The sequence below is a fragment of the Archocentrus centrarchus genome, chromosome 13 (assembly GCF_007364275.1).
Source record: "Archocentrus centrarchus isolate MPI-CPG fArcCen1 chromosome 13, fArcCen1, whole genome shotgun sequence".
NCBI lineage: Eukaryota > Metazoa > Chordata > Actinopteri > Cichliformes > Cichlidae > Archocentrus > Archocentrus centrarchus.
In genome coordinates this window covers 9950263-9975915 of record NC_044358.1, presented here as the reverse complement: position 1 = coordinate 9975915, position 25653 = coordinate 9950263, and the positions used below count along the sequence as shown (strand labels likewise).

Sequence of the window (25653 nt, the reverse complement as noted above, 5' to 3'; positions counted from 1 at the left end):
GGGTGAGGAGCCAGGTGGAGGACGAAATAAGTCCACAACAGAAAGCTAATTGTATTAACCGGTGGTGACTGGTGGGGGCCTGAACAATTTTCTCGGAGAAATCCTTGAGCTCCAGGATCTTCTCTTCTTGCTCAGAGAGGGTCCTTATATCTGCGGGGTCCATAGTTTGGTCGCGTCGTTCTGTCATGGCCGGGGAGGAAACGGGCAAGGAAGGGCAAAAACGCAGGACTCCAGGGGTAACTTAAAAGGGCGTTTATTCCACCGGGGAAACACAAAAATACAAAAACCTTGGAAGGGAGGCACAGGGAGACGAAGGGCAGGCGCAGGGAACACGGGAACACAGGAACACAGAAACACACGGACACACAACGTCAACGACGCGACAACAGGCATAGAAAACGCAGGACTTAAATACACAGAAGGGCTGATGAGGGAAGAGGAAACAGGTGGGAACACAGGTGACACAGATAACTAAGACGAGACCAGAGGGAAGCAAAACTGAATACAACAGACAGGGGCTGGACGAATATCAAAATAAAACAGGAAGTATGACAAGGGAACAGAGACGCAAACCTGACACAGAATACAGAGAGACACGAGGGACTAGAAATAACTGAGGGCAACTCTAACAGATAACAAAACAACCTGAGAAAACGGAAACCATACCAAGAAAACATAAAACACTGGGCCACCGGCCCAGGACATGACAGTAGTAATCGGTTGCAGTTCCTCCGTGATGGATCCATTTAACGGTTTCTTCACCATCATCACCTCTAACCTTCCTCATGTGCTCTGTGTCTCATAACGTCTTCTTCACTCGATCTTTCTGTGAATTATGAATCTGTGATTCTGGGCTTTACAAACATCTTCATCTTCACCATCTTCATCTTCATCTTCTTTTCCGGATGCTAATGAACAACACATTACCAGCAGTTGGTTGCTGTGGTAACACATTAAGAGCAAGCAGCCATCGCTAAGGAGCTGCTGGCATGAACACACACACACACACACACACACACACACACACACACACACACACACACACACACACACACACACACACACACACACGTACAGGGGCATGATGGGAAAGCGATGACATCACGCTCCCTCCTGTGATGCGCAGAGTTTTTGTTTCCACACTGAGTCACTGAATGAAGTCACAAACACGCCGATTACTGCAAAACACACTTTAATTTGGTCCCAAGTGTTCACATCACGACCACAGTGTGAGCGGGAAACGTTAACTGACACCACCGCCGTCACCGCCTCAAACGTGGTGAAAATGAAGCTTCAAAATGAAATTTAATGAATCCAGGTCTGGGCCTCTTGTTGTTTTTGAACACTGAAGGACATTAATAAGATAAATCACTTATCTGCTGTGCTAATCTTTAGATATGAAAATACATTAGAGAGAAGCTCACAGCGTCCTGCAGCCACAGAAGTGTTTTTAGAGTTATTAGCTGCTGGCACAAGTTCATTAATCACTGCTGGTACATCTCACATCACAAAGTTTACATTTGTCTTTCAAAGAGACAATTTTTCATCAGTCTGAACCCAAGCAGACACAAAACCACAAAAACTTCTCAGTGCCTGCAGACATCCTGATACTATTCATCACGTGTTTATAGACAGAGCATTTAAGTAAGGTGTGCGTGCGTGTGTGTGTGTGTGTGTGTGTGTGTGTGTGTGTGTGTGTGTGTGTTTGGGGGGGGGGGGCTACTGCTAAACATCTAAAATACAGCTGTTATGGCCTCCCTGTACACCTTAGTATCATTCCGGTACATGGTACTGTCTGCTGGAGCCGGTCCTCATAGGCACGTTTTACGACCAATATGCAAATTGCTGTATTTTCTTTACACCACTGGCTGCACTGATAACAATCAGTGGATTATTCTGATACTGAAGAAATCTTAAATGGCTCCAACAAGGCGGCCGCCATATTGGATGGCTCCCAGCACTCCCAGCAGCAGCAGGAGTGAATGAAGCAGTTTTTCCTGTCTGATAGTGATTTATTCACCCTCAGAACCACCCATTCATTCACAGATTTTGAACACTTTCTCTTATAAAAGCCTTTTTTTATTTAACCTTTATTTTACCAGTTAATATTTTTCATAAGAGAAACCCAAGGCTTGAGTGAAACTTGAGTATAAATTTATAAACTGCTTAATGTGCAGATGATCAGTCTCAGCGTATGCATGTTTGCACACATGCCACAAAATTAGCATGCTTTTATGATATGGATTATCATTACAATTCTAATATCTGTTCTGAGTATATAGCATTTTCATGATTTTGCAATTACTTGTGTTCCACTGTAAGAGAGGAATAATTACATATAATAAGGAAACAATATATGAAAAATGTAGTTAAATAATGATTTAAAAAAGATATAAATTATATATAAATTTAATATGACTTAATATAAATTAGCTTAATATAATCTCTTGTTATTTGAGTCCCTGTTGGAAACTCTGGATGAATTTGAAGTATGGATGGCCAACTGACAGCATGATCAGATGATGATGGCTCAGTTATGTATTTATGTATTTAGATAGTTATTTACATGAGAACATTTTCAGGTGAAAACGTTAAACCTCGGTCATGTTTTGGTTTACAGGACAGCGGCGTTTTGAGACCCATCTCAGTGTCTCTGCAGTTCTGTGTGAACGGTGATCATTTTAAAAACGTTTCTGCTGCACTTTTACCGCTTACTGCTACTTTTCGAAAACGGAAAAACGATCCCGTTTTCTAAACTGAGCTAATCGTTCTAAACAGAACCTCAGTTGTGTACTTACATGTCCGTGTCTTTCTCTGGCTGAGGAAAGGAACAAAAACGGACATTTAAGCCAGACCATGGATCCAGATCCCTGCACTCCAGTTGCTGTAGCAATGCCTCAGGGAGCAAACCAAGATGGGTAATGGGTACTTTGGGTAATGACGTCACTCATGGAAAAAACGAGACAGCTGAAGCAAAGACGGGCATTCTGTTTGGTTTATATTCTGTGTCTCACTGAAGTTTGAAGAAGTTGGAGCCATTTATGACCTTTTTTGGTTCCCTGTTAGAAGTCCATTATGGTATACTCAGGCCTCCTGAAAATGGGGGGAGGAGAGGATTTTATTTTTATTTTTGTCCTCCAGTTTTAGTCGTTCTTCAGGCAATAACAGCCTGACTTTCTCTAGTTTCTTTCATGTGGCAGTTTGATCATGAGAAAAGTGATTAAAGGTTCCTGACTGACCTGCTGTGCTGTGTGATTCAGGTCTGCAGGGCAGATTTAGCTGGAAGCTAAACTGCAGATACAGCTGAAGGTGTCAGACAGGAAAACCTCAGGATCGTCCAGACTCCTGAGACTCATGCTGAACCACTGAAGGGGCTTGATGATGACAGAGGGATGTATTTTCTAGACTTTTTCCTCTTTTTTTCCTGCTTCTATGGCAGAAGAAGGGCTCACAGAGTAACTTACGTTTTTCCATCTGAAAGAGTTGAAAATGTTGCATTTAGTTATTTCATAGAATAAAAAGATGTGGAGAGATTTGAGCCCACATGCATATGATGTCTGGAACAAGTGCAGTCACTATGATCTTTCACATGTTTCTGCTTCATTTGATGGCCTCCATCCATGAGCTGCTCTTGGCCCTGAAGGCCTCTGACTGCTTGCTGGATGGACCTCGTACGGCTGCCCTGTGCTGCAGGTTTTTGTGTTTTGTGATTTCTGATCTCTCACCTTTGACAGCGTGGTCCATTCCTGAAGATCCCAGTGCAGATGGTCTGAGCCAGCCGGAAATCAGTCACTGTCCACCTCAGACCGCAGCCACTTCTGGATAACACTTCTGACACCAGGCTTGTTGTGAAGTGCAGGTTGTCCTTAGGAGTTTTATTTACCTTTGCAAATGGGTCAAATAACAGTACAGCGAGCATGATGGTAGTCTATGTGTTTTTGACAAAGAGAGACTCTAAGCCTAAAATCTTTGTAGAGAAGTCATCCGTCTGCCATGGTCACAGAATGCATTCAGAACACTGTAATAAAAGATCATTTGTACATCACTGTGTGGTATATCTGAAAGATTACATGGAAATGGACTAAAATGATGTGAGCCCTCCATTCAATAAGGTCACATTGACACAGAGAAGTAGCAGAATTTCCATCACTCCACTCACTTCTTTTCACTCCCCAGCGGTTTATAGGCCACAGCTGCATGTCACTGACTTCTGCTTTCTCTCTCCCATAGTGTGTTTCTGTCTCCCAGTGCTTCTTTTTTTCTTTTCCCTCCTCTCTCAGCCGGTCTCTTCAGATGGCTGCCCCTCCCTGAGCCTGGCTCTGCTGGAGGTTTCCCCGTGTTAAAGGGGAGTTTTCTCTCCCCACTCCTGCATTGGAGTCGTACCGTAAAATCACCCCACCATCTCCTCCTCGGACAGCTGCCAACTCTGCCAGGTTGATTAATTTCCCTCATCTTTAGGATCTCTAATCTCGGTTTCCTCTCTCACAGACCTCTCACCTCCGTGTTGTGTGATGCCTCCCAAGTCCTCCCAGAGCTCCACTGCTATCAGTCGCATAGAGTAAATAAACCTGTGAAAAAGAGATATTTGTCTGTGTCGGCTCTGCTCTCGAATCCATGTTTTCTCTGGCCGAGCCGGTCATAACAGATAGGAAGATAACCATGTGTTACAGCCAGAGGAGCATCTGTGAACGCACACATGTTGAAGCTTGATGGGCTCCAGCAGCAGAAGACCACCGGGTGCCACTCCTGTCAGCTATGAACAGGAAACTGAGGCTATAAAACTGGACAACAGAAGAGTGCAAAACTGTTTCCTGGTCTGATGAGTCTCAACATTCACATGTAGGGCCAGATTTTGGTATTAACAACATGAAAGCTTGAATCCATCCTGCCTTGTATCGATGGGTCAGGCTGGTGATGTGATGTGTGGGGATATTTTACTGGCACATTTTGTGCCCCTTAATACCTACTGAGCATCATTTAAACACCACAGCCTACCTGAGTATTGTTACTGACCGTGTCCATCCCTCTATGACCACAGTGTACCCATCTTCTCATGCCACAAAGTTCAGATCATCTCATAGTAGTTTTTTAAAACATGACAATGAATGCACTGTACTGCGGTCCTTTGAGAACACCTTGTATGAGTTCTCAAATTACCTCCTCAGTCACCAGATTTCAGTCCAACAGAGATCTTCTGGGATGTGGTGGAACAGGAGGTTCTCATCCTGGACACGACGAAGAATTAAAGCAGCTCTGAAGGCAAAAGTGGGTCCAACCCAGTGGCAGTAAGGTGAGCCTCAGTGTTTAAAGACTTTAATCATAATAATTTAATAATCTCTTCTTTTTTTGATTGTTTTGGAAGATAAAGGCACATTTGATAGAACACACGGACTTTGCATCACAGCTATTCCTCCAAACATGTTGCAAAAGGAGCAAATAATTATTGCATAGACAGTTTATTAAGAATTCATTCATAAGCTTTTGTGCAGTTGTATGGCAGTAATAATGCCTCACAGAGCAGCACTGTGATAAGGTTTCTAAACAGGACACCTCAGAGGAGACTTCTATAAAATAATTTTTTTATTAAACTAGAATCATGTTCACAAAACGCACCCAAACAAATCTCCATTATAATTTTTTCACTTTATAAAATTGATAATATATACAACCAAGAGCAGACTACAGTCTGTATAAAATGAGCAGTTTTCAGCCCTTTAGTGGAGCTTGTGTCTCTGAGCACAGGCAGAGCTGGAGTGAGACCAGGAGCAGAGTTATCAGCAGTATGACTCAGTGGTAATGTGAACAGCAGCAGGTGCAGCAGCAGAGCTGACGTTTACTTCTGCTTCATGCAGACTCGACAGCGGCTGATCCGGTTACCTGGAAGGTGTCCTGAGTTTCTCCAAGGCTGCGGTCGGCTGCACACAGAGACAGACACACAGACATCTGTGAGAGAGCGCAGGAGAGCTTTCCCGGAGGATCGCAGCTGATAAAGGCATGACATGACATGAGTCTGAACTTTGATCACATTTGGTTGAAGTCAAATATCATTTTTTAGATTCTGATCAAATTACAGAACTTCGTGTCCCATTATATCTGGATGACACTGTTGTGTATCTGAGCATACCCTCAACAATAATATATACAAACATGTTTTGTATGCATGAAGGTGTTGTGCACCCTCACTGACATGTGAAAAAGAAATCATCTGGTCCTCAGCAGCTCTTAAAATGAGCTAAATGCTACATCAGATATTCAATAATACAGATGCAGTGTGTGTCCACAGCACTGCTTCCACAGGCATCATGATGGCAGATGCTGTTAGTCAACTTCACTTTATTCATTGATTATCAGTAATTGTGAGCACCTCTACAAAAGCAGAAGTTTTGGCAGTTTGCTGGTCTGGAGCAGTCAGGTGCGTGCTACCACAATGCCGAGGAGGACAGGCACGAGCAGTGAGCTTAGAGAAGTAAAAGTGTGCCGTACCCGAACATGTTTCTGGGGTTGAGAGCAGCCAGCCAATAGCTGTAGGAGTTGGTGTAGAAGTTGCAGCTTCCTCTTTCGTGACACTCGATGAAGGGGAGCTTCCTGAAGTGTTCCAGACAGGACCCAGGTGAGGCAAGAGGCTGACCCGACCCCTCTGCCCCTGCTCCTGTTTCCTGCAGAACCAACAGCAATTACAACGAGGGTCAAAGGTCAGACCAGTTCATCCACTGCAACATTGGTTTGGCAAAATTATTTCCTATTTCAGTCAGTTTGGAGAAAGATGATAGCACCAACGACGGCCGCCTCGCTGTTCCTCTCTGTGGGCGATCTTTTTGTACTTTGTTCCTCGGAGACTGAGACGCCAACGGGGGAGCTGAGCAGCAGCGCTGGTCAAGCTGAATGGAGACTGTGCACAGCGCTCCCGTCTATACATCTACTCACTCCCTGGCTAACAAGATGGACGAACTGCTCCTCAACTCTAAAAACTCTGTGCTTCACTGAAACCTGCCCCAGTGAACACGGACACTTCTCTCCAGCTGCCGGGCTCCCACTGTTTACGTGTCACAGAGCTCTCTGGAAAGACGAGAGGAGGCGGGATGTGTGTCTACATCAACAAAGCTGGTGTACAGATGCCACAGTGTTAGAGAGATCCTGCAGCTCTCATCTAGAGACTCTCTTCATAAACTGCAAGTTGGTTTATGCGCCGCAGAAGTTCTCCTCATTCATCCAAGTACCCTCAGGCCCGTGCAACAGAGGCATTACAACACCTGGCTGACCAGGTAACAGACATGGAAAAAAAAACACCCAGACTCCCTGCTCATCATTCTTGGGGATTTTAACAGAGCAAACCTCAGCCATGAACTCCCTAAATAAAGACAGGGACTTATGCATCACTTCATCCCAGAAACCCTCCACCAGAAAATCTCACAGCTCACAGTGCTGGCCTCCACCTGTCAGTGCATCTACAGCTTCCTCATTGATAGAATGCAGGTGAGACTGGAGAGCATCACCTCCAGTACTCAGTCCATCAGCACCAGTGCCCTGCTGTTCTTCTCCCTCTACACCAATAACTCCATCTCAGAGGACCCATCTGTTAAAGTCGTAAAGTTTGCAGACAGCACAGCAGTCATCACCCTCATCAGGGATGGTGATGAGGCCACGAGACATGGACCAGCTGGTCCTCTGATGCAGTCAGAAACACCTGGAGCTCAACCCGTTTAAGACTGTGAAGATGACAGTGGTCTTTAGGAAGAACCCACTCACCTTACTCCCCCCTACCATCCTCAACACCAAAGTGTCTACTGTTGGCTCATTTAAGTTCCTCCTCAAATGGATGTCCAACATAGACTCCATCAGGAAGAAGACCTGGCAGAGGTTGTACTTTCTGCAGCAGTTGAGGAAGTTCAACCTGCCTCAGGAGCTGTTGATCATCTTCTACACCTCCATCCATCTGTTCTGTGTGCATCCATCATTGTCCGGTTTAGATCGGCCACCAAGCAGGATGGGAACAGGGACAAGACAGCAGATCATTGGGACCAACCTGCCCTCCGTTTAGGACTTATGCCAGTGCAGAGCCAGAAAACAGGCAGGCAGCATCGCTCTCACACCCACACACTCAGTCCAGAAAAGCTTCTCCTTGGTCAATGCTACCAAGTTCTCCACTCCAAAGGTACCAGACATTTCTTTCCCTGATCGCCCCGTACCCCATCTGCCCACCTTGTGCTCATTTGCACAACCACCGCACTACCTGTAATTTGCACTGTTATATATATATATATATATATATATATATATATATATATATATATATATATATATATATATATATATATATATATATATATATATATATATATATATATGTGTTTAGCTCATATTCAATTTATAGGGTAAATAAAACTGATTCTGAAGATTGTTCAATGTCTAAACTCTTTATTTTTCTTTAAACAGCTGTTATAAACATGAGCTCACCATCACAAAGGAGAAACCCGTCCAGAGGGATTTCCAGTTGGTGGGACAGTTTGGAATTAAACTGGTCTGACTGTGGACGGCGATCACGTTGGTTCTGGCCTCACACACAGAACACCTGCAACATGGGAAACACACACGCAGCACACCTCAGAGATACAGTATGAAGAACCTGGCAGCACAAAAACAAACTGTTGTAGATTTGTTTCGGTGTCAGTCAGTCAGTGTGTGTGTGTGTGTGTGTGTGTGTGTGTGTGTGTGTTACCGGCTGATGTAATTCTGCAGTAAGTTCTCGGTGACGAAGGGTACCACATCTGACACTGATGCATTTGTGGACAACCAGTAGGACAAGTCGTTGTGTGCCGCATAGAGACAATTTGCCCCAGGGTCACAGATCAGGAAGGGCATGGTGGTAAAGTGCCGCAGACAACTACCTAATGTACCTACAATGGACCGACAGAGAAGGGACAAACACCTTATTTTAACCCTCCAGTCGATTCCTGTGCTACAAATTTAAAGAACTCAAACACAGCTACACATGGTGCAGAGATGGACAGCACTGCGGCACTGGCGTGACCACAGAAGTTTTTTTGTTTTTATTTTTTTATGTCAGGCACTCAAACATTATATTGAAAGTAGCTCTAGCATTCAGTGTTTACTACGTGAGTGAGTAATCTTTACGAGTAAAACTCAGTCAGTAAGCAGTGTCTCGAATTACCCAGGTCTTGTCCATGAGCTCGGCTGTCGCCGTTGATGAACAGCAGGGAGTATCCCTTGTATATGGGGTTTGATCCTGGAGGACATTCTGGGATGAAGGTCGCCTGGCTGTGTCTGGTGAACAGGAAGCTGCTCTTTTCAGGCATCGCTGACATAGAACCCGGTAAACCCCGAGAACCTTTAAGCCCCTTTGGTCCACGTGGACCCGGGCCGCCTGAAAACACAGATCTGAGTGAATGTCCTGCAGTGATGTTGAGGTGCCGCTCCTCGGATCCACCCCATCAGTGATCTCTGATGTTTAGCATTCCCTAAAGCCTGAGCTTAAAGACACTGACTTCAGTACAATGCAAAGACTGGACTAATGGAAAAGTTAACCATTTTCTTAGGATGGGTTTGAAGCCTCACGCAAATCCAGGACTGAGTCTGGATTCATATTCTGGTACTTTACTCCTGGTAAACTGACGGTTGACAGAAATTTGTCACTATGTGGGTTTTTTTTTTTTTTTTGTGTGTGTGTTTTTCGTCATTTCATCTGCCTCCATAAATGAATACAACAAAATCAAATCAAATACTATGTGCCATGCATTTATTTACTTCATGAATTAATTTATTTTTACTGTTTCATCTTTAATGAATCTCAGAGTTGTTTCTTTTTCTTTTTCTTCTTTTTTTTAAAAAAAAAAAAATCAATTTTACAAATCCAGGTGCAAATACAGTGGGGAAAATAATGATTTGATCCCCTGCTGAATTTGTAAGTTTGCTGTCAGCTCACTGACTATGAACAGTCTCTTAATTAGGATCATTTATTATGGTTGTTTAATTTTAATGGGTAGAGACTGAACAACCAGTCAAAAATCCAGAAAAACAAATTACATAAAAGTTATAAATTGATTTGCACATCATTGAGTGACATAAGTATTTGATCCCTAAGCAAAACATGACTTAGTACTTGGGGGAGAAGCCCTTGTTAGCAAGCACAGCAGCAATATGTTTCTTGTAGTTGGTCATCAGGTTTGCACACATCTCATAACAACCTAAATCCTTCAGGTTTCTTGGCTGCTGCTTTGCAACTCGAAGCTTCACCTCCCTCCATGGAGTTTCTATAGGACTGAGGTCGGGAGATTCTTTAGGCCGTTCCACGACCTTAACGTGCTTCTTCTTTAGCCACGCCTTTGTTGCCATAGCAATATGTTTTGGGTCACTGTCATGCTGGAAGACCCATTCACAACCCATCTTCAGTGTTCTGGCTCAGGGAAGGAGGTTCTCATCCAAGATTTTACAGCACATGGCCCCGTCCATTGGCCCCTCAATGTGGTGAAGTTGTCCTGTTTGTTGCTGGTTCACAGTCTGTGACCCACGGGAAGAAACTGTTGGTGAGTCTAGCGGTGTGGGATTGAATTGACCTGAAATGCCATCCAGAGGGTAACAGGTCAAACAAGTGATGGGCAGGATGTGAGTGGTCGCCTGTTCCTGCCACAGCTGAGAACAGGAAGGCAGTGCAGAGGGTAATCAGCATCGCCTAAAAGATCATCAGCTGACCTCTTCTGTGGAACCAGCTCCCAGCTTGGATCCAGGACACAGACACCCTCTCTATTTTCAAGATTAGGCTTAAAACTTTCCTTTATGATCAAGCTTCACCTTATTTACTTTGTTTATACCCCACTCTACATTTAATCATTAATTATTATTAATCTCTCTTTCTCTTCCACAGTGTGTCTTTTGTCCTGTCTCTCTCCCCTCACCCCCAGCCGGTCTCAGCAGATGACCCCCCCTCCCTGAGCCTGGTTCTGCTGGAGGTGTCTTCCTGTTAAAGGGAGTTTTTCCTTCCCACTGTCACCAAGGGGCACTCTTCTTTTCTTTTCTCCTCCGAAAGGCTTTGTCTTTCCCAGGCCACAGTTGCAAATAAGAGCATGTTCTTAACCTGTCTGTCTGGTTAAATAAAGGTTTAAATAAAAAAAAATAAATAAAAAGTGCTGCTCATACAGGGTGGTTTGATTGTTGGGTTTTCTCTGTAATTATTGTAGGGTCTTTACCCACAATATAAAGCACCTTGAGGTGACAGTTTGTTGTGATTTGGAGCTATATAAATTTAATTAATTAAATATGTGCAGTAATATGTGCATACTGTTCACGTTAACATGAACAACTCCATATTTGTTCCAAAATTATAGACAACAAAAACAACCCTATCCTGGCAGGGTAAACAGTTCCCTTGGGGACTCTTCCATAGAGGCCGTTGGAATCGTTCCTTTTCTGGCCCCTCACCCAGGACCAATATCCCATGGGAGACCCTACCGGGGTAAAGCCTCCCAGACAACATAGCTCCTGGGAACACACAAACCCCTCCACCATGATAAGGTGGTGATTCATGGAGGAGTGATAAAGATAAAACTTGTAAATGTAATATTTTATGGTCTTCACCTTATAATATAAAGCAGATTGAAGCAACAATTTGTTGTGATTTGACACTAAAACTGAACTGAATTTAAACTATGAATGTCGATTAAAAATGTCCATTCAGTGTAAGAAACTGTATTTGGATTCAGTCTCTTTCCAGATGAGTTACAAGACAAATAATGTGTTTGTTTTCATGCTGCAAACTCAAATATCTTAGTTGCTCACGTTCACCATACAGTGAGTGTTTCTAGTGTTAGTTTTGTGTTTCTGTTTTAATGTTGGAGATCAGATTTCTTACCTCTTTTTCCAGGGGCTCCTTGATCTCCCTTCTCTCCTTTCAGTCCAGTGCCACCAATTAGTCCTTGATTACCTGCCGTCCCACATTCACCCTTCATACCTACAGACACAGACACAAATGACACTTTTACTATTTGTACCTGAAGCTTTGTATGCTTTGGATCTGTCAGGACTCTCCTGCAGGTGTGCCAGAGAAATCTCCTACAATATTGTATCTAGAGTCCAGACTCACCTTTACATCCAGGTTTCCCAGGGCACCCTGGAGGTCCGTTTTCTCCACAGAGACCCGGCTCTCCAGTTGAACCTTTGTCTCCACAAATCACACGCACTGGTGTGGGTACATTTGGCCCCTTCATTCCTGCAGGAGGCAGCATTCAGTACTACATACAGTACGTGTGTCAGCACGCAGGTGTGTGTTTGCGCTATGTTACCTTTTTCTCCAGGAAAACCCGGAGGTCCTCGTGAGCCACAGTGACCTGGTGGTCCTTTGTTCCCATCCATCCCTGAAACACAAACAAAAAGATCAGCTCTATAAACCATCCAAAAAAACACAAATCCTCCCTTTTCCTTCAGAAAAAGCCTCACTAATATCTAATAACATCTAATAACAAACTAGAAGGGCACTCGGTAGAGAGCATACTTCAACCACCCCAAATTTTCTATGTGCAGGTTCAGCTATATTTTGGTGGTAGTTTCATGTCACTGGTTTTATTTCTTACACTATAGGAGTGATTTTTTTTGAACCTATAATTTTCAGCATTCTGGATCATTAGATCTGAAATCCTTTGATCGTGACCAAACTTTGCTGTATGACAGGTCTTGTGGTCATGTTGCACCCTAATTCTTTTTAGAGGATTCTGACTTATCCTCATAAGGTAGGACACAAATATGTGAATATTGTCTCTATCTCACAATGGGAAAGAATCCTTCTACAAATCCTGAATCCACCACTAAAATTTAATTTAATTGTACCCCCATAAACTCCAGAAATTTGAACTGAAATCCAATTTGACTTGAACTGAATAACCTGTTGTAGGTAAATTGAATTAACAAGCAGTTCAGTGCATATTTAAGTGCCAAATAGTCTGGAGGTTGGTACTGTCCCTGAGGCGTGATGTTCCTTCTTTGGGAGAAGACTGAACAGGAGAGGTGCAGGGGGGGCAGAGGTCAGTGATGATGCTTCTAGCCTTACTGGTGACTGGTTCTATAACAATGGATCATGACTGTGTGTGTATTTTCTTAGCTGTCAGAGGAAGTAGAGTCTCTGGTGGAATTTACTAACAGTGAGCCTGGTGTTTAAGTTCCATGATAGAGACTGGGGTATAGTAGTGTAAACCCTCTGAACAACCTGGTCACTGATGCAGAAGGGAAAAGATGAACAATCAGCTCTTTAAGTTTTATTAGTTTTTTGTATAGAGAGTACAACAGTGGAGACAAGACACACCCTTGTGAATGGCCAGTGTCAGTTGCACCAATGGGCAACGAGAAATGTTTATGAATTTTAACAAATTGTGTCCTACAGCACAGAAAGTTCAAGCCTGACAAAGTAGTGCATTAACACCCACAGCCAGAGAGAGTTGTACAGCATGACAGGAACTTTGGTGCTGAACTGAACTGACACCAAGGAATGGAGAACATGAAATGCATGTAGAGTGACACTGCATTGGTTCACACCCGTTAGCCCTACAGCCAAACTGATGAGGATCTAGAGTGATGTGGGAGAGATGCTTACACACGAGCTGCTCAAAAACCCTCATAATAACTGAACTGAGAGCAGCAGGCTGGTAATCAGACAGTGATGTTATTTTTCTTAAGCACTGGATGATTGTAGCCAATTTAAAACAAGCAGGGATAGCTAATGTTGTAAGCAACCAATTAAAGATGAAAGAGAATACAGGGCTAAGTTGGTCTGTGCAGCATTTCAGTGTGGCTGGTGTCCAGGCTACTTTTTAATCTGACTACTAACGAGTGATCTAACACGTTACTATTTGCAGTCCAGCAATCAGATTAAAGTTTCTTATGCATTACTGTAAGAAGAAAAACCTTTTTACTAAGGCAAATGACAAAAATAGCTGTTAAAAACTGTCATTGACATTAAATATGTCTTTTTTTTTTTGCATTTTTGGCCACAGCAGCTTTTTGTGACAGTGGAGAGAGACAGGAAATGGGGGAAGACACGCAGGCTAATTGGCGACGGGCTGGGACGCGAACCCGCACCACCTGCACCACAACGCGGCATGAGTATGTGATCGCTGGCTTTCACCACTAAGCCACCCAGGTGCCCTAAAAATGTCTTTTTAAACAGAAATCAGGTTCAGAAGGCTGCAGAAATCCAACAAATATAACATCACAGTTCTGTAAGTGGCCAAAAAGCCCTGCATTGATTATAATGTAGGTGCAATAACACAGACTCCTAAAGATTCTTAAAAAACAGGTTATTTCTTCATTTTATATATAAGCCCTTCATAAATCATGCTGACTGCACTTTATTTACCAGTACAAGCAAAGACATTCCACATAAAAGCACACAGAAACATCAGGATCACTTTATGGCAGACGATCACTTTTTGGCTGCTGCTGAATGTAACTAATAAAAGTAATCTAACTTAGTTACTTCTAAAATCAAGTAATCAGTAAAGTAACTAAGTTACTTTTTAAAGGAGTAATCAGTAATCAGATTACTTTATCAAGGTAACTATGCCATCACTGCTGGTGTCACACCATCAGGCCCTGACGCCTTACTGATATTCTGGTGGTGGACCTCATGCTCTGAGATGGTAAAGGGTGGAAAGCCTGTGTGAACGCTGCTGGAGTCAGATCAACAGCAGAAATTAATGAGCGTCTCAGTGTCTCAGCGATTGTCACCAGTTTAATGACCTCAGGGAGACAAACGGGATGAAACTGAGTCAAAAATCTGTTGTTTTATCTCAAGACTGGAATTACAGCATTACAGTCGCACGCCTGCAGTTGCACTTTGAAGCATGTGTCACCAAGTCCATATCTGACCAAGTGTAAAATGCAGTCACATCTCTGTTCCCATCCTAAGATGTCAAAGAATGGCCAGGAAAGTGTCCTCGGTCGGTTACACAGTGTTTTTGTACACTTTTGAGGGTTTGTTGCTTTATCATTCTGTGATCCTGGTTTTGGTTTCTTGTCCTTTGTTTCCATTTAAATCTGTTTAATCCAGTTTTTGGTGCTTAGTTTAGTTAATCCCTCTGTGTTCCTGCAGGTGTCTCATTTACCCGTGTTTATGTTCATGCGCCTGCCTCCCCGTGTGGTCGAGTCAGCATTTCTGTTTCCCTTATTACGCATTTCCTGTTGTATTTTTTCAGTCTCCAGTTGTGTGTGTGTTGTGTTCAGTTTTGTTTCCTCTTGTCCACCTGTTCCATGTTTCCTTGTTAGCCCTTGTGTATATATTGTCTGTGTTTTTCCCTTCTTGTCTATGGCTCCCTGCCCCCTGTGCGCTCTCCTGTCTGTATCTTTGATTAAGCAGTATTCCTGGTTTGTGCTGCTGGCCCCGCCCAGCTCTGTAAATCCGGTACAATCTGCAATACAGTTAAAGTTAATGTTAATCTTGCATTGTGGGTCCATCTCCTGCATGCTACACAGCTGACTGTGACAAACATGGAAGTTTTTCATAATAAACAAATGCCAAAAACATTTTGTGAGGTCACGTAAACCTTTTACAACCAAATTCTTATGGATTCACCTTTGAATCCAAAGTTAAAGCGATTCCCTCAGCATGTTTTTTGCAGCTATTGGGATGGAAACAGAATACTTCTGGCCTCAGCTGGCACCAAAACAGATGCGTAACAGTGATTTTTTCTTTACAAGTCATGCCACTGACATTCACTAGTCCCTGATCTATGAGATCCTTCCAGTTGACTTCCTGTTGCGTACCTGGTGCGGAGAGCACCCATTCGCACAACATTTCAGTCAAACCTGCTGCTTATGAGTGAAGTCTGGGAAAAGAGTGCAGCTTTGTAAGCTTGACCTCCTCGTTGGTACACGATATCTCAGCATGTTATTTCAGAAGAATCAGCTGTAAATGAGCAGCTGCCCACATGATGACCATGGGCACTGACTGAAAGCACTCGCCAGGCTCAAAACTCAAAAAAATAATTATCACATCAATGAAAAATCACCAACATTCTGGTCTAAAGTGTAAATTGTTACTTTAATATGAAGAAATGACAGCTGTAAAACCTAAAGCTGTGCAACGCACTCGTCCTCTTCTTGTGGTTAATGCATTCATGCACACCTGGAGGACAGACGACATCAGCGAGCTAACCTGTAAACATCAAACATGGAGTCACGATTATTTCACTGGGCTTCTTACCACGGTATCCTTGGACACCTACTTCTCCCAGCCTGCCTCTGGGCCCTTGTAGGCCTGGTGGTCCACATTCACCCTGTCAAATCACAGAAGCAACTGTAATAGCAGGGTATTAGGATTTTTAATACTGTCACATTAACACTCCTGTTTCTGTTAAACAGATACAGAGAAGCTGTTCTGAGCGCATGCTTTGTAGTGCAGTGCAGGGCAGTCTCTCTGGCCAACAGTCAGCTGAGCTCAGTGGGGTGCATTTAGCCCCACTGATAAAAATGAGTTATCCAATGGTGACATTGGTGAGATCTGTGGCTAAACATGACAGCACATCAAACTGCATTTCCATTTGGCTTGAATAATGTGTCATAGAGGCGTCTCTGGCTGTGAAATATCCTTTTAATTAAATAAACCATTCTAAAAGTGAAGAAAACATTCAGAGTATGACAAATATTAGCAGCCTTCCGTCTGTGCAGCATGTGCACAACTATAACTAACTAACAACTATAATGGCTGCAGTGCAGGTCTGCAGCACCAGGTAGTAACATGTGACTGAGTAAACCAACCGTTTACCATTCTTATAATGATGATATTATTAATTAGCTGAAATTATGTCTATGATGAGTAGCAGCTAGCTATTTTTTTTTAAATCCATATATCATCACATACTGTCCATCCCAGGGAAATGTCTAATAAGTCTGAGCGTATGAAACAAACAAACAAACAAACAAACAAACAAACAAACAAACAAACAAACAAACATATCAACTGTAAAAAAGTGAACTGTTTTTGATGTGCATCACATAAAGTGATCATTTTTGCTTTCTCTGGATTGCCAAGGCTTTGGAGGACATTAAAAACAAACATATTCTGATAGCACAGGGTTTGGGTTATCACATTTAAGGTTAGGGTTGATGTACTCACTGCTGCACACAGAAGATGCAGTCAAGCAGAATCTTAATGAAAGTCTTCTGTATAGTCACAACTGAACTAGTTACCAAATAAAATAACAATAATAACAATAAATAACTTTTTTGCTGACCGGCTTGCCTTTCAGTCCGCTGTCTCCAGGACCACCAGGTGGTCCTTGGAGACCTGGTGGTCCTTTACATCCCTTGTCTCCTTTAAAACCAGGACCTGGAGGACCAGGAGGGCCCTTACAGCCAGGCAGACCTACAAAAGGACAGAAGGTGTTGTTTTAGGCTTTGTTCACATGAGGTTTAGAAATCCAGGTTGCATGTATTGATTTAAGTGTTGAATTAGCACCAAAGAGTCATCAGGGAAAGTCCAGACACCCTGAGAGTCCTTTGGAAATCAAACGATTTCACGTGTGCACTTCTCTCCACACTGCATGAATGCATAGCTGAATCTAAATAGTCACAGTGACACCTAAAGAAAAAACCAAGTCTCAAACATGCACAGAAAAAAGCGAAAAATCCCCCATGCAGTAACCTCTAAACCAGTGGTCCCCAACCTTTTTTGAGCCGCGGACCGGTTTAGTGTTAGAAAATATTTCCACGTACCGGCTTTTAAGGTGTGGCGAATAAATACGTCAAAATAAATGATATGACCATAACCAAGTGTGATATTTTCTACGTATAATAATAAAAAACGGGAATCCACTTTGTATTCGTATGCAACTCTATCAGCAGCGTTCTCGTAACATCCCGCCTCAACATGAATAACAGGCTCTCTGCCCACAGCGCTCCCTGGTCAGCTGTTAGAGCCATGGTAAAACATGCCTTCAAAATAAGATACACCGCAAAAACAAATACAGTAGAAATCACCTCAGTCGGATTCAAATGGCCCAGTTTGGGGTCTATTATCGAATTTCGCTGCAATGGCTTCTGCTTCATCTATGAATTTGCTTCTGCAAATTTTATAATCTGAAATTTTACTCGTAAGTGCAAGTTTGTAGCTTACACTTGCCACGATTGTCCCCGGTGAAATGAACTGATATAAACACTAAAACAATTTCCAGGCGTTGTTAGTGTGTGTGTAGTTGTGCATGAACGAGCCGATGCATGGAAGTGGGCGGACAGGAGCTGAGGAGGGTTTTAGCGCTAAACTCATCCAGTTTATGCGATCACATTTAACTGGAAATTTATTACAATGGGACCAGATTTTTCATCCGAGGTAGGTGAATATCCGACGGATTTATGTGATGATTTTATTGGAATTAATGTTAGGAAAAATCAGGACCTGCAGATGCCATCCAACTAGAGCGAAAACCCGATTTGTGCGACTTCGACTTAGGTGATTTTTACTGTATAAAGCGCATGAAAAATACAACTCACCATAACACTGAATCAGTGTAAGCCCCCTGAGCTTGTTTCTCTGATACTCATTTTTGCTGGCTTCTGGTTTGACTGGGTTCGGCCGATTTCACATGGAGCGTGGCTGCAGAGCCGCGGTGTCAAGCGCTGGAGAGTCAGTTTGATGGCTGGGTCTACCTCACTGCTATCCCCGGTGTTGATAAATAAAAATGGTAAATGGACTAGTTCTTACATAGCGCTTTTCTACTCTTGTTGAGCACTCAAAAATTTAAAGAAGCGTTATGTAGGTCAACCAACCGATTTCGTTAGACAGGCCTGAAGCTTCTGGGTTTAATTTTAGCGGTGACGTATCATGTGAGCAGAAACGTCTTGACACGTCAAGAGGAAGTCATGGAGGGAAGTAACGGAGCGAATCCGCCCATTTTTCAAAATAAAATATAGTTTAGGCGCAGATAATAAGTAAAACGGAAATAATTTAAGTTATTTATTCTTTATGTGCGGCCCGGTACCAAATGTCCCACGGCCCGGTACCGGTCCACGGCCCGGGGGTTGGGGACCTCTGCTCTAAACCATCTGACTGACTCTTCTTCTAATGTGTCTCATCACCTTTTGGTCCTTGGCATCCAGGAGGTCCTATTGCACCCTTGCCTCCTGCAGTGCAGACTCCTCCCATACCAGGACAACCAGAAGGACCAGGTGGTCCAGGAGGACCGCAGGGGCCTGGGTTTCCTGAAGGACCACACGGTCCAGGAGGGCCACAAGAACCAGGAGGACCCTTCTCCCCAGTACATCCTGAGGACATGAGAGGAGACAGGACCATGTTTTTCTTCTTCTTTAACTCTGACTGAACACTAAGCACAGAACTGGATCACAACACTCACCAGGTGGACCTTTCTCTCCATCTGATCCCTGGGGTCCAACTCCAGATTCTGGCAAAAGAAATGCAGGTTAGGAAGTAATGCCGAAACTGATCCCTTTGAGCCTGTCAGCATTAAAGTTACCGGCTCCAGGAGCGATAAACGAGACTTGGAACAATGGTTCAGATTCAAACTGTGGCTTTTTCAGGTTTTACAGGTTCCTGTGTCGTTTTGGGCTCCTGATAGCTTTCTGAGTAATAAAAGCCAGGCACGACACAGATCCTGGTTTTGGTCTCTGGGTTTTGGGTTCTTGTTAGTTTTCTCACTGTTGCTGCAGTGCATCAAGTTTTTGATTATTGTTAGGTTGAAATTTTGGCCTCATTATCATCCTGGTAACCTTGAGTATTCATTCTTGTGCTATTTCAGTTTGAGTCACTAATTATTTGGCACAGTGGTTAGCACTTTGGCATCACAGCAAGAAGGTCCTAGGTTCAATTCCACCTCTCTCTGTGGAGTTTGCATGCTCTTCCTGAGTCTGAGTGGGTTTTCTCTGGGTATTCCTGTTTCTGTCCAAAGACATACACTTAGTGTGGTTAGGTTAACTGGTGATTCCAAATTGCTCATAGGTGTGAATGTTTGTCTGTCTGTGTTAGGCTGGCGATCTGTCCAGGGTGCACTTTGCCTCTCGCCCTATGACAGCTGGGATAGGCTCGAGACCCCCCGTAACCCTGAAAAAGGATAATCAGAGGCAAATGGATGGATGGGTTTCTAGTAATGATGTCGTTTTGCAGTTCTGTGTTTCGGTTCATGTTTTCTTTGGTGTTCTAATATGCAGAGATTTAAGTTCTGGTTCCCGTCTAGTCTGCGTATAGTTTTGGATGCCTTTTTTGATGGTTTAGGATTCTGGTGTTAGTTTTGTTTACTTGATCTTTAGCTTCAGTTTCCGATTTTGAATTTATTTCCTTTTTTCTCTTGTTTTTCTGTGTTTATGTTTTCTGGTGTTCCACATATCTGTTCATACTCCAGGCTTCCCTGGGTCCTTCGTCCTGGTGTCTGTTTTGCTGCATCATAGATTTTGGTTTTGTTGAACTTTGTGTATCATGTTTGGACTTCATCAGCCTCAATAAAGGTTCGATTTTGGTGAATAACCTGGTGTGCATTTGGGACTGCCACATCTACACATCACCAAATGATTGAATGTGGGTTAAAATTTCCCCTACCTCCCATTGCTCCTTTCTCTCCAGGAGGTCCAGGTATTCCATCCTGTCCCTGGTTTCCTCTGGGACCAGGTGGGCCAGGAACTCCAGGCGGCCCAGCGTTACCTAAATTTGAAGACATAATTAACGCACAGTGACCTGTTCTTACAGCATAAGGCATAACAAACAGAAAGCAAAATTGTCACTGCCTAATATAAAACTAATACTGGAACCCTGGTTGGTGTACCTTTGAGGCCCGGGGGACCTGGACAGCCAATTTGTCCTTGAGGACCATCACAGCCCTTTTCACCAGCACATCCGGGGGGACCTGAAACCAAGAGTCAGAGTTTCATGTGTCATTTTAATTTACAGTTGTTTCTTACTACTTCTGTGGTTAGTGTTAGTTAAAGTTTGCATTTAAAAATGACAAAAGGAACCCAAAACCACTGGGTTCAGTTCATCAAAACATTTTTCTTCCTATTTTCTTTCTCCATGTGGAAAGAATGGGTACTCAAAGTACTACTACACATTGTACAGTAGACTCTTTGAGGAAAATTCTTTAAAAATCAATCAACAGTTTATATAATCTATCCTTTCCATCTGTATCTCTCTCTCTGTCTCTCCATCTATTCATCTGTGAATCAGACCTGTGGAACCAGGTGGTCCACTGGGTCCTTTAGGGCCACACGGGCCACAGCCTCCTGGAGGACCGAATGGTCCATTGTGTCCTGGTGGTCCCTTACTACCTGGAGGTCCTTGACATCCTGGATTCCCCTGAGAGGAGGAGAGAGCAGATGATTCACTGTTTTAAGTAAACTTATCCTTTAAGGAGCCTGAGAAACATTTCCCACTGATAAACACATAAAAATGTCAGCTTTGCAGAGTGTTTGGTTTTATCTCCTTTTTTGTGCAGCTTAAGACTTTGCATCAAATATACATTTTCCTAAGGAGAATCATCCACAATAATGGATGTAAAAAAAAAAAATCATCTGATACATTGTATGCCCTGCAAAAAAAGTACAATTTTGGAGACAATGAAAAAACAAAGAACCTACAAACAAACACCTCCAACAATTATTAAATTATTCAAACTAAGCTGCAACTTACGATAATAAATGCAACCCTTATTTGGCATCCAGGAATTCATGTCTACTTTTACATTTTAAAATGATGTCTGTTCTGGGCGTATTTTGGCCCGCCCATCCATCCATCCATCCATCCATCCATCCATCCATCCATCCATCCATCCATCCATCCATTCATCCATCCATCCATCCATCCGCTGAAAATGACAGCCTTAACACTGCATTTGATCTATTATTAGATTAATTTTGCTTCTCTCAAAATGTAAATGAACCCACCCACCACTTTAATCATACTCTGGATCTTCTTCTGACAAATGGCATAGAAACTGAAGACTTAGTATTCTCTGTAAACCCCCTCCTGTCTGATCATTTCTTAGTAACATTTACATTTACTTTAATGGATTACACAGCAGTGGGGAATAAATTTCATTACAGCAGAAGTCTTTCTGAAAGCACTGAAATTAAGTTTAAGGATCTAATTCCTTCATTATTATGCTCTTCAGTGCCAACACAGTGCAGAGCAGCTACCTAAACTCTGCTCCCACAGAGGTTGACCATCTCATTAATAGTTTTACAACCCGCAACTTAAAGCAGATAACCCATAAGCTGGAGAGGGAATGGCGTCTCACTAAATTAGAAGATGCTCATTTATCCTGGAAAAAGAATTTGTTGCTCTATAAAAAAGCCCTCCGTAAAGCTAGGACATCTTACTACTCATCATTAATTGAAGAAAATAAGAACAACCCCAGGTTTGTTTCAGCACTGTAGCCAGGCTGACAAAGAGCCAGAACTCTGTAGAGCCAAGTATTCCTTTCACTTTAACTAGTAGTGGCTTCATGGATTTCTTTACAAATAAAGTTTTAACCATTAGAGAAGAAATTATTCAAAACCATCTCAAAGACATATCTTTATGTTAGGCTGCTTCCAGCACTGCTGGTATTTATTTAGACTCTCTCTGATTGAGTTAACTTCAATAGTTACTTCCTCCAAACCATCAACGTGTCTATTAGATCCCATTCCTAAAAGACTGCTCAAAGAAATCTTTCCATTAATTCTTACATATGATCAATCTCTCTTTATTAGTTGGTCATGTATCCACAGGCTTTTAAAGTGGCAGTAATTAAACTTGACCCAGCTGTCTTAGCTAATTATAGGCCAATCTCCAACCTTCCTTTTCTCTCTCAAAGACTCTTGAAAGAGTAGTTGTAAAACAGCTCACTGATCATCTGCAGAGGAACGGTTTATTTGAAGAGTTTCAGTCAGGTTTCAGAATTCATCACAGTACAGAAACAGCATTAGTGAATGTTACAAATGATCTTCTTACAGCCTCTGAGAATGGACTCATCTTGGTTCTTGTCCTGTTGGACCTCAGTGCAGCTTTGATGCTGACCATAATATTTTATTACAGACATTAGAGCATGCCACAGATGACACCAGCTTTATCTATCCATGAAGCCAGATGATGCACATCAATTAGTTAAACTGCAGGAATGTCTTAAAAACATAAAAGCCTGGATGACCTCTAATTTCCTGCTTCTACATTCAGATAAAACTGAAGTTCTTGTACTCGACCCCACAAATCTTAGAAACATGATGTCAGACCAGATACTTACTCTGCATGGCATTACTTTGGCCTCCAGTAACTCTGTGAGAAATCTTGAAGTCATTTTTGACCAGGATATGTCCTTCAATGCACATATTAAACAAATATGTAGGACTGCTTTTTTGCATTTGCTCAATATCTCTAAAATTAGAAACATCCTTTCTCAGAGTGATGCTGAAAGTCTAATTTTATGCATTTATTATTGACCAGCAGCAAGGAACAGGCTTTCCAGTCAATGGAAAAGTGATCCTAGGCTTTACCCTATGGGACCACTCCATGAATAAAGAAAAGCCTGCCTTTGAAAATAAAACAGTCACGCCCATTGCAGATGAGGTGCAAGAATTGTGGCTTCACTGGTATGAACATGTGTCCAGAAATGATGAAGACTCAGTGGTGAAAACCCTACACCTCTGTCCCCAAAGATCTCAACCCCAAGGAAAGTCGAAAAAGTAGTGGCGCAACCGCCCTAAGGAAGACATGCAGTTTGTGAATATTGTGCCAGAAGGGGTAAAGTTTATTTATGTGGGATACCTTTTCTCCTGATAATCCTTTAGACCCTGGTCCAGGTGGACTTGGTTCTCCTTTACAACCTTTAGGTCCATTTAATCCTTGAATTCCAAGTGTACCAGGACAACCACAAGGCCCCGCACAACCTTTTGCACCCTTCAAACCTGGAGAGAAAATATCAGGAGAGGCCTTTAAGAGAGTTTTTGTCTCATTTTTCAGACTTCATCCTGGGAAATCCTGCAAAAGGAAAGCATTTTAGACAGTTTAAATTTCTTGGGGAGGGGATCATTACCTGGCATCCCTATTTTTCCCTTGTCACCACGGTGTCCACAGCCACCAGGAGGACCTTTCTGTCCATCTCTACCAGGGTTGCCAGGAGGTCCTGACAAACACAAACAGTCACTGTTGATAGTCAAACAGAATAATCTGATGAAAATAACAACTCATCACTCTGGGTTTGGACACAGATCCAGGACGTCTGACAGTGCTGTCACATTTTGTGACTGTATGACAGTAAATTGAGAAACATTTCAAACACGATATGATTCAGCATCACCAGAAAAAACATCAAATTAAAAGAAAAAACCTCAGTCACCAAGGATAACAGGGTGGTCTCAATATGTGTTTCACACAGTGATGCAAGAGAAGGTTTAGTGGTTTTAGTGGTTCTTGGTGCCAGCGTCACCAGGGTTCAAAGCTGATGACGCTGGCGATGTTAGGGTTAACCCTAACATAACCCCATGTCTTTTAGAAGGACAGAGAGATTACACATCTAACAAGGATCTTAACATAACAGTTCACCTTTAAGCCCACAGTTTCCAGGTCTGCCACTGACTCCATCTTTACCCTGTGGGCCCGGGCAGCCCTTATCTCCTTTACTGCCAGTGGCGCCACCGGGCCCTGATGGTAAGAGAGTAAAAAGACAGGTCACTGTCAGGAAGACACATAACCCACCTTGTTTTACAAATTAACGAGCTCATACACAGTATATCTGAGGTCTACGAACCAGCTGATCTTGAATATGCGTAGATGCAGGGTTAAAAGCAGAGGCGACAGTGGTGGTTATTTTAAAACACTTCTAAAAATGTTACTATTGCTTGCTGGTTTTCACTATAAAAACAGCTTTGATTTACTTTGTTTTATTTTATTTTTTTAATGATATTTATTGTTGATTTAGTGACTGATGTTTAGTATATATTTTGTATAACCTGTAAGTCATCTGAGGTTGTTTAAATGTGCTAAAGAAATAAACTTTGACTTTACTGAATCTGTGAGCTTCAGCAGTGCAGGCAGGTTAGTGTTGCTGCTGAGTTTATGCTGAGCTAAGCTAACCACTTTGAGAGACAATATCAAAGTAACACAGTAAATACAATAAACAACAAAGCTTCCAAACTAAAAAGTGGTACACAATAGAATAGAATAGAATACCTGGTAATCCATTGTCTCCAGGATCTCCAAACATTTCAATAATTGTCTGGATTCCTTGTGGTCCAGTTTCTCCTTGGTCCCCCCGAGGCCCCGGAGTGCCTTGAGAGCCCCTGATCCCATCTGCACCCATCTGACCTAAACAGGCAGATGTTAAAAGAAAAGGGTCAGACAGACAGAGAGACTTTCAGTGAAAATATCGGACTCACTGGTGGTTAAATGAAACCTCTGGGTCCTGGTTGTCCGGGCTCTCCTGGTGTCCCATCGTCCCCTGGAATCCCAAATGGTCCTGGAGGACCCATGTCCCCTCTGATCCCTATAAAACAAACATGCATTAATGTTGCAATTCAATATAACGTTAAACACTAATTATTTCATTTGCTAATTATTTCACATTAACCATTTGGAATTTCACCTGCTTGACGTACTCAAATAAAAATCTTGTGGAAATTAAAACCATAAGGCCAAAATGTCTCTTGACTTGATCTTAAAGAGAACATTGTTTAGTTTCTGAA

The 25653-nt window shown here is 42.6% G+C and overlaps 1 protein-coding gene across 1 annotated transcript in view; it reads right to left on the bottom strand.

Annotated features, from left to right (window-relative positions):
* Positions 1-5619: 5619 nt before the first annotated feature.
* Positions 5620-25653, bottom strand: part of col4a3 (collagen, type IV, alpha 3) — a 55420-nt gene continuing 35386 nt past the window's right edge. The window contains exons 33-52 of the mRNA XM_030744375.1: positions 25365-25454; positions 25142-25276; positions 24515-24613; positions 24006-24095; positions 23738-23877; positions 21166-21292; positions 20766-20846; positions 20543-20644; positions 19347-19394; positions 19072-19257; positions 17232-17362; positions 16202-16274; positions 12294-12365; positions 12095-12220; positions 11864-11962; positions 9170-9382; positions 8717-8894; positions 8455-8569; positions 6484-6656; positions 5620-5915 (exon numbers count right to left, since the gene is read on the bottom strand). Of these exons, the coding sequence (XP_030600235.1) occupies positions 5834-5915; positions 6484-6656; positions 8455-8569; positions 8717-8894; positions 9170-9382; positions 11864-11962; positions 12095-12220; positions 12294-12365; positions 16202-16274; positions 17232-17362; positions 19072-19257; positions 19347-19394; positions 20543-20644; positions 20766-20846; positions 21166-21292; positions 23738-23877; positions 24006-24095; positions 24515-24613; positions 25142-25276; positions 25365-25454 (2360 nt within the window). The 3' untranslated portion in view covers positions 5620-5833. The remainder of the gene's footprint in view (positions 5916-6483; positions 6657-8454; positions 8570-8716; positions 8895-9169; positions 9383-11863; positions 11963-12094; positions 12221-12293; positions 12366-16201; positions 16275-17231; positions 17363-19071; positions 19258-19346; positions 19395-20542; positions 20645-20765; positions 20847-21165; positions 21293-23737; positions 23878-24005; positions 24096-24514; positions 24614-25141; positions 25277-25364; positions 25455-25653) is intronic.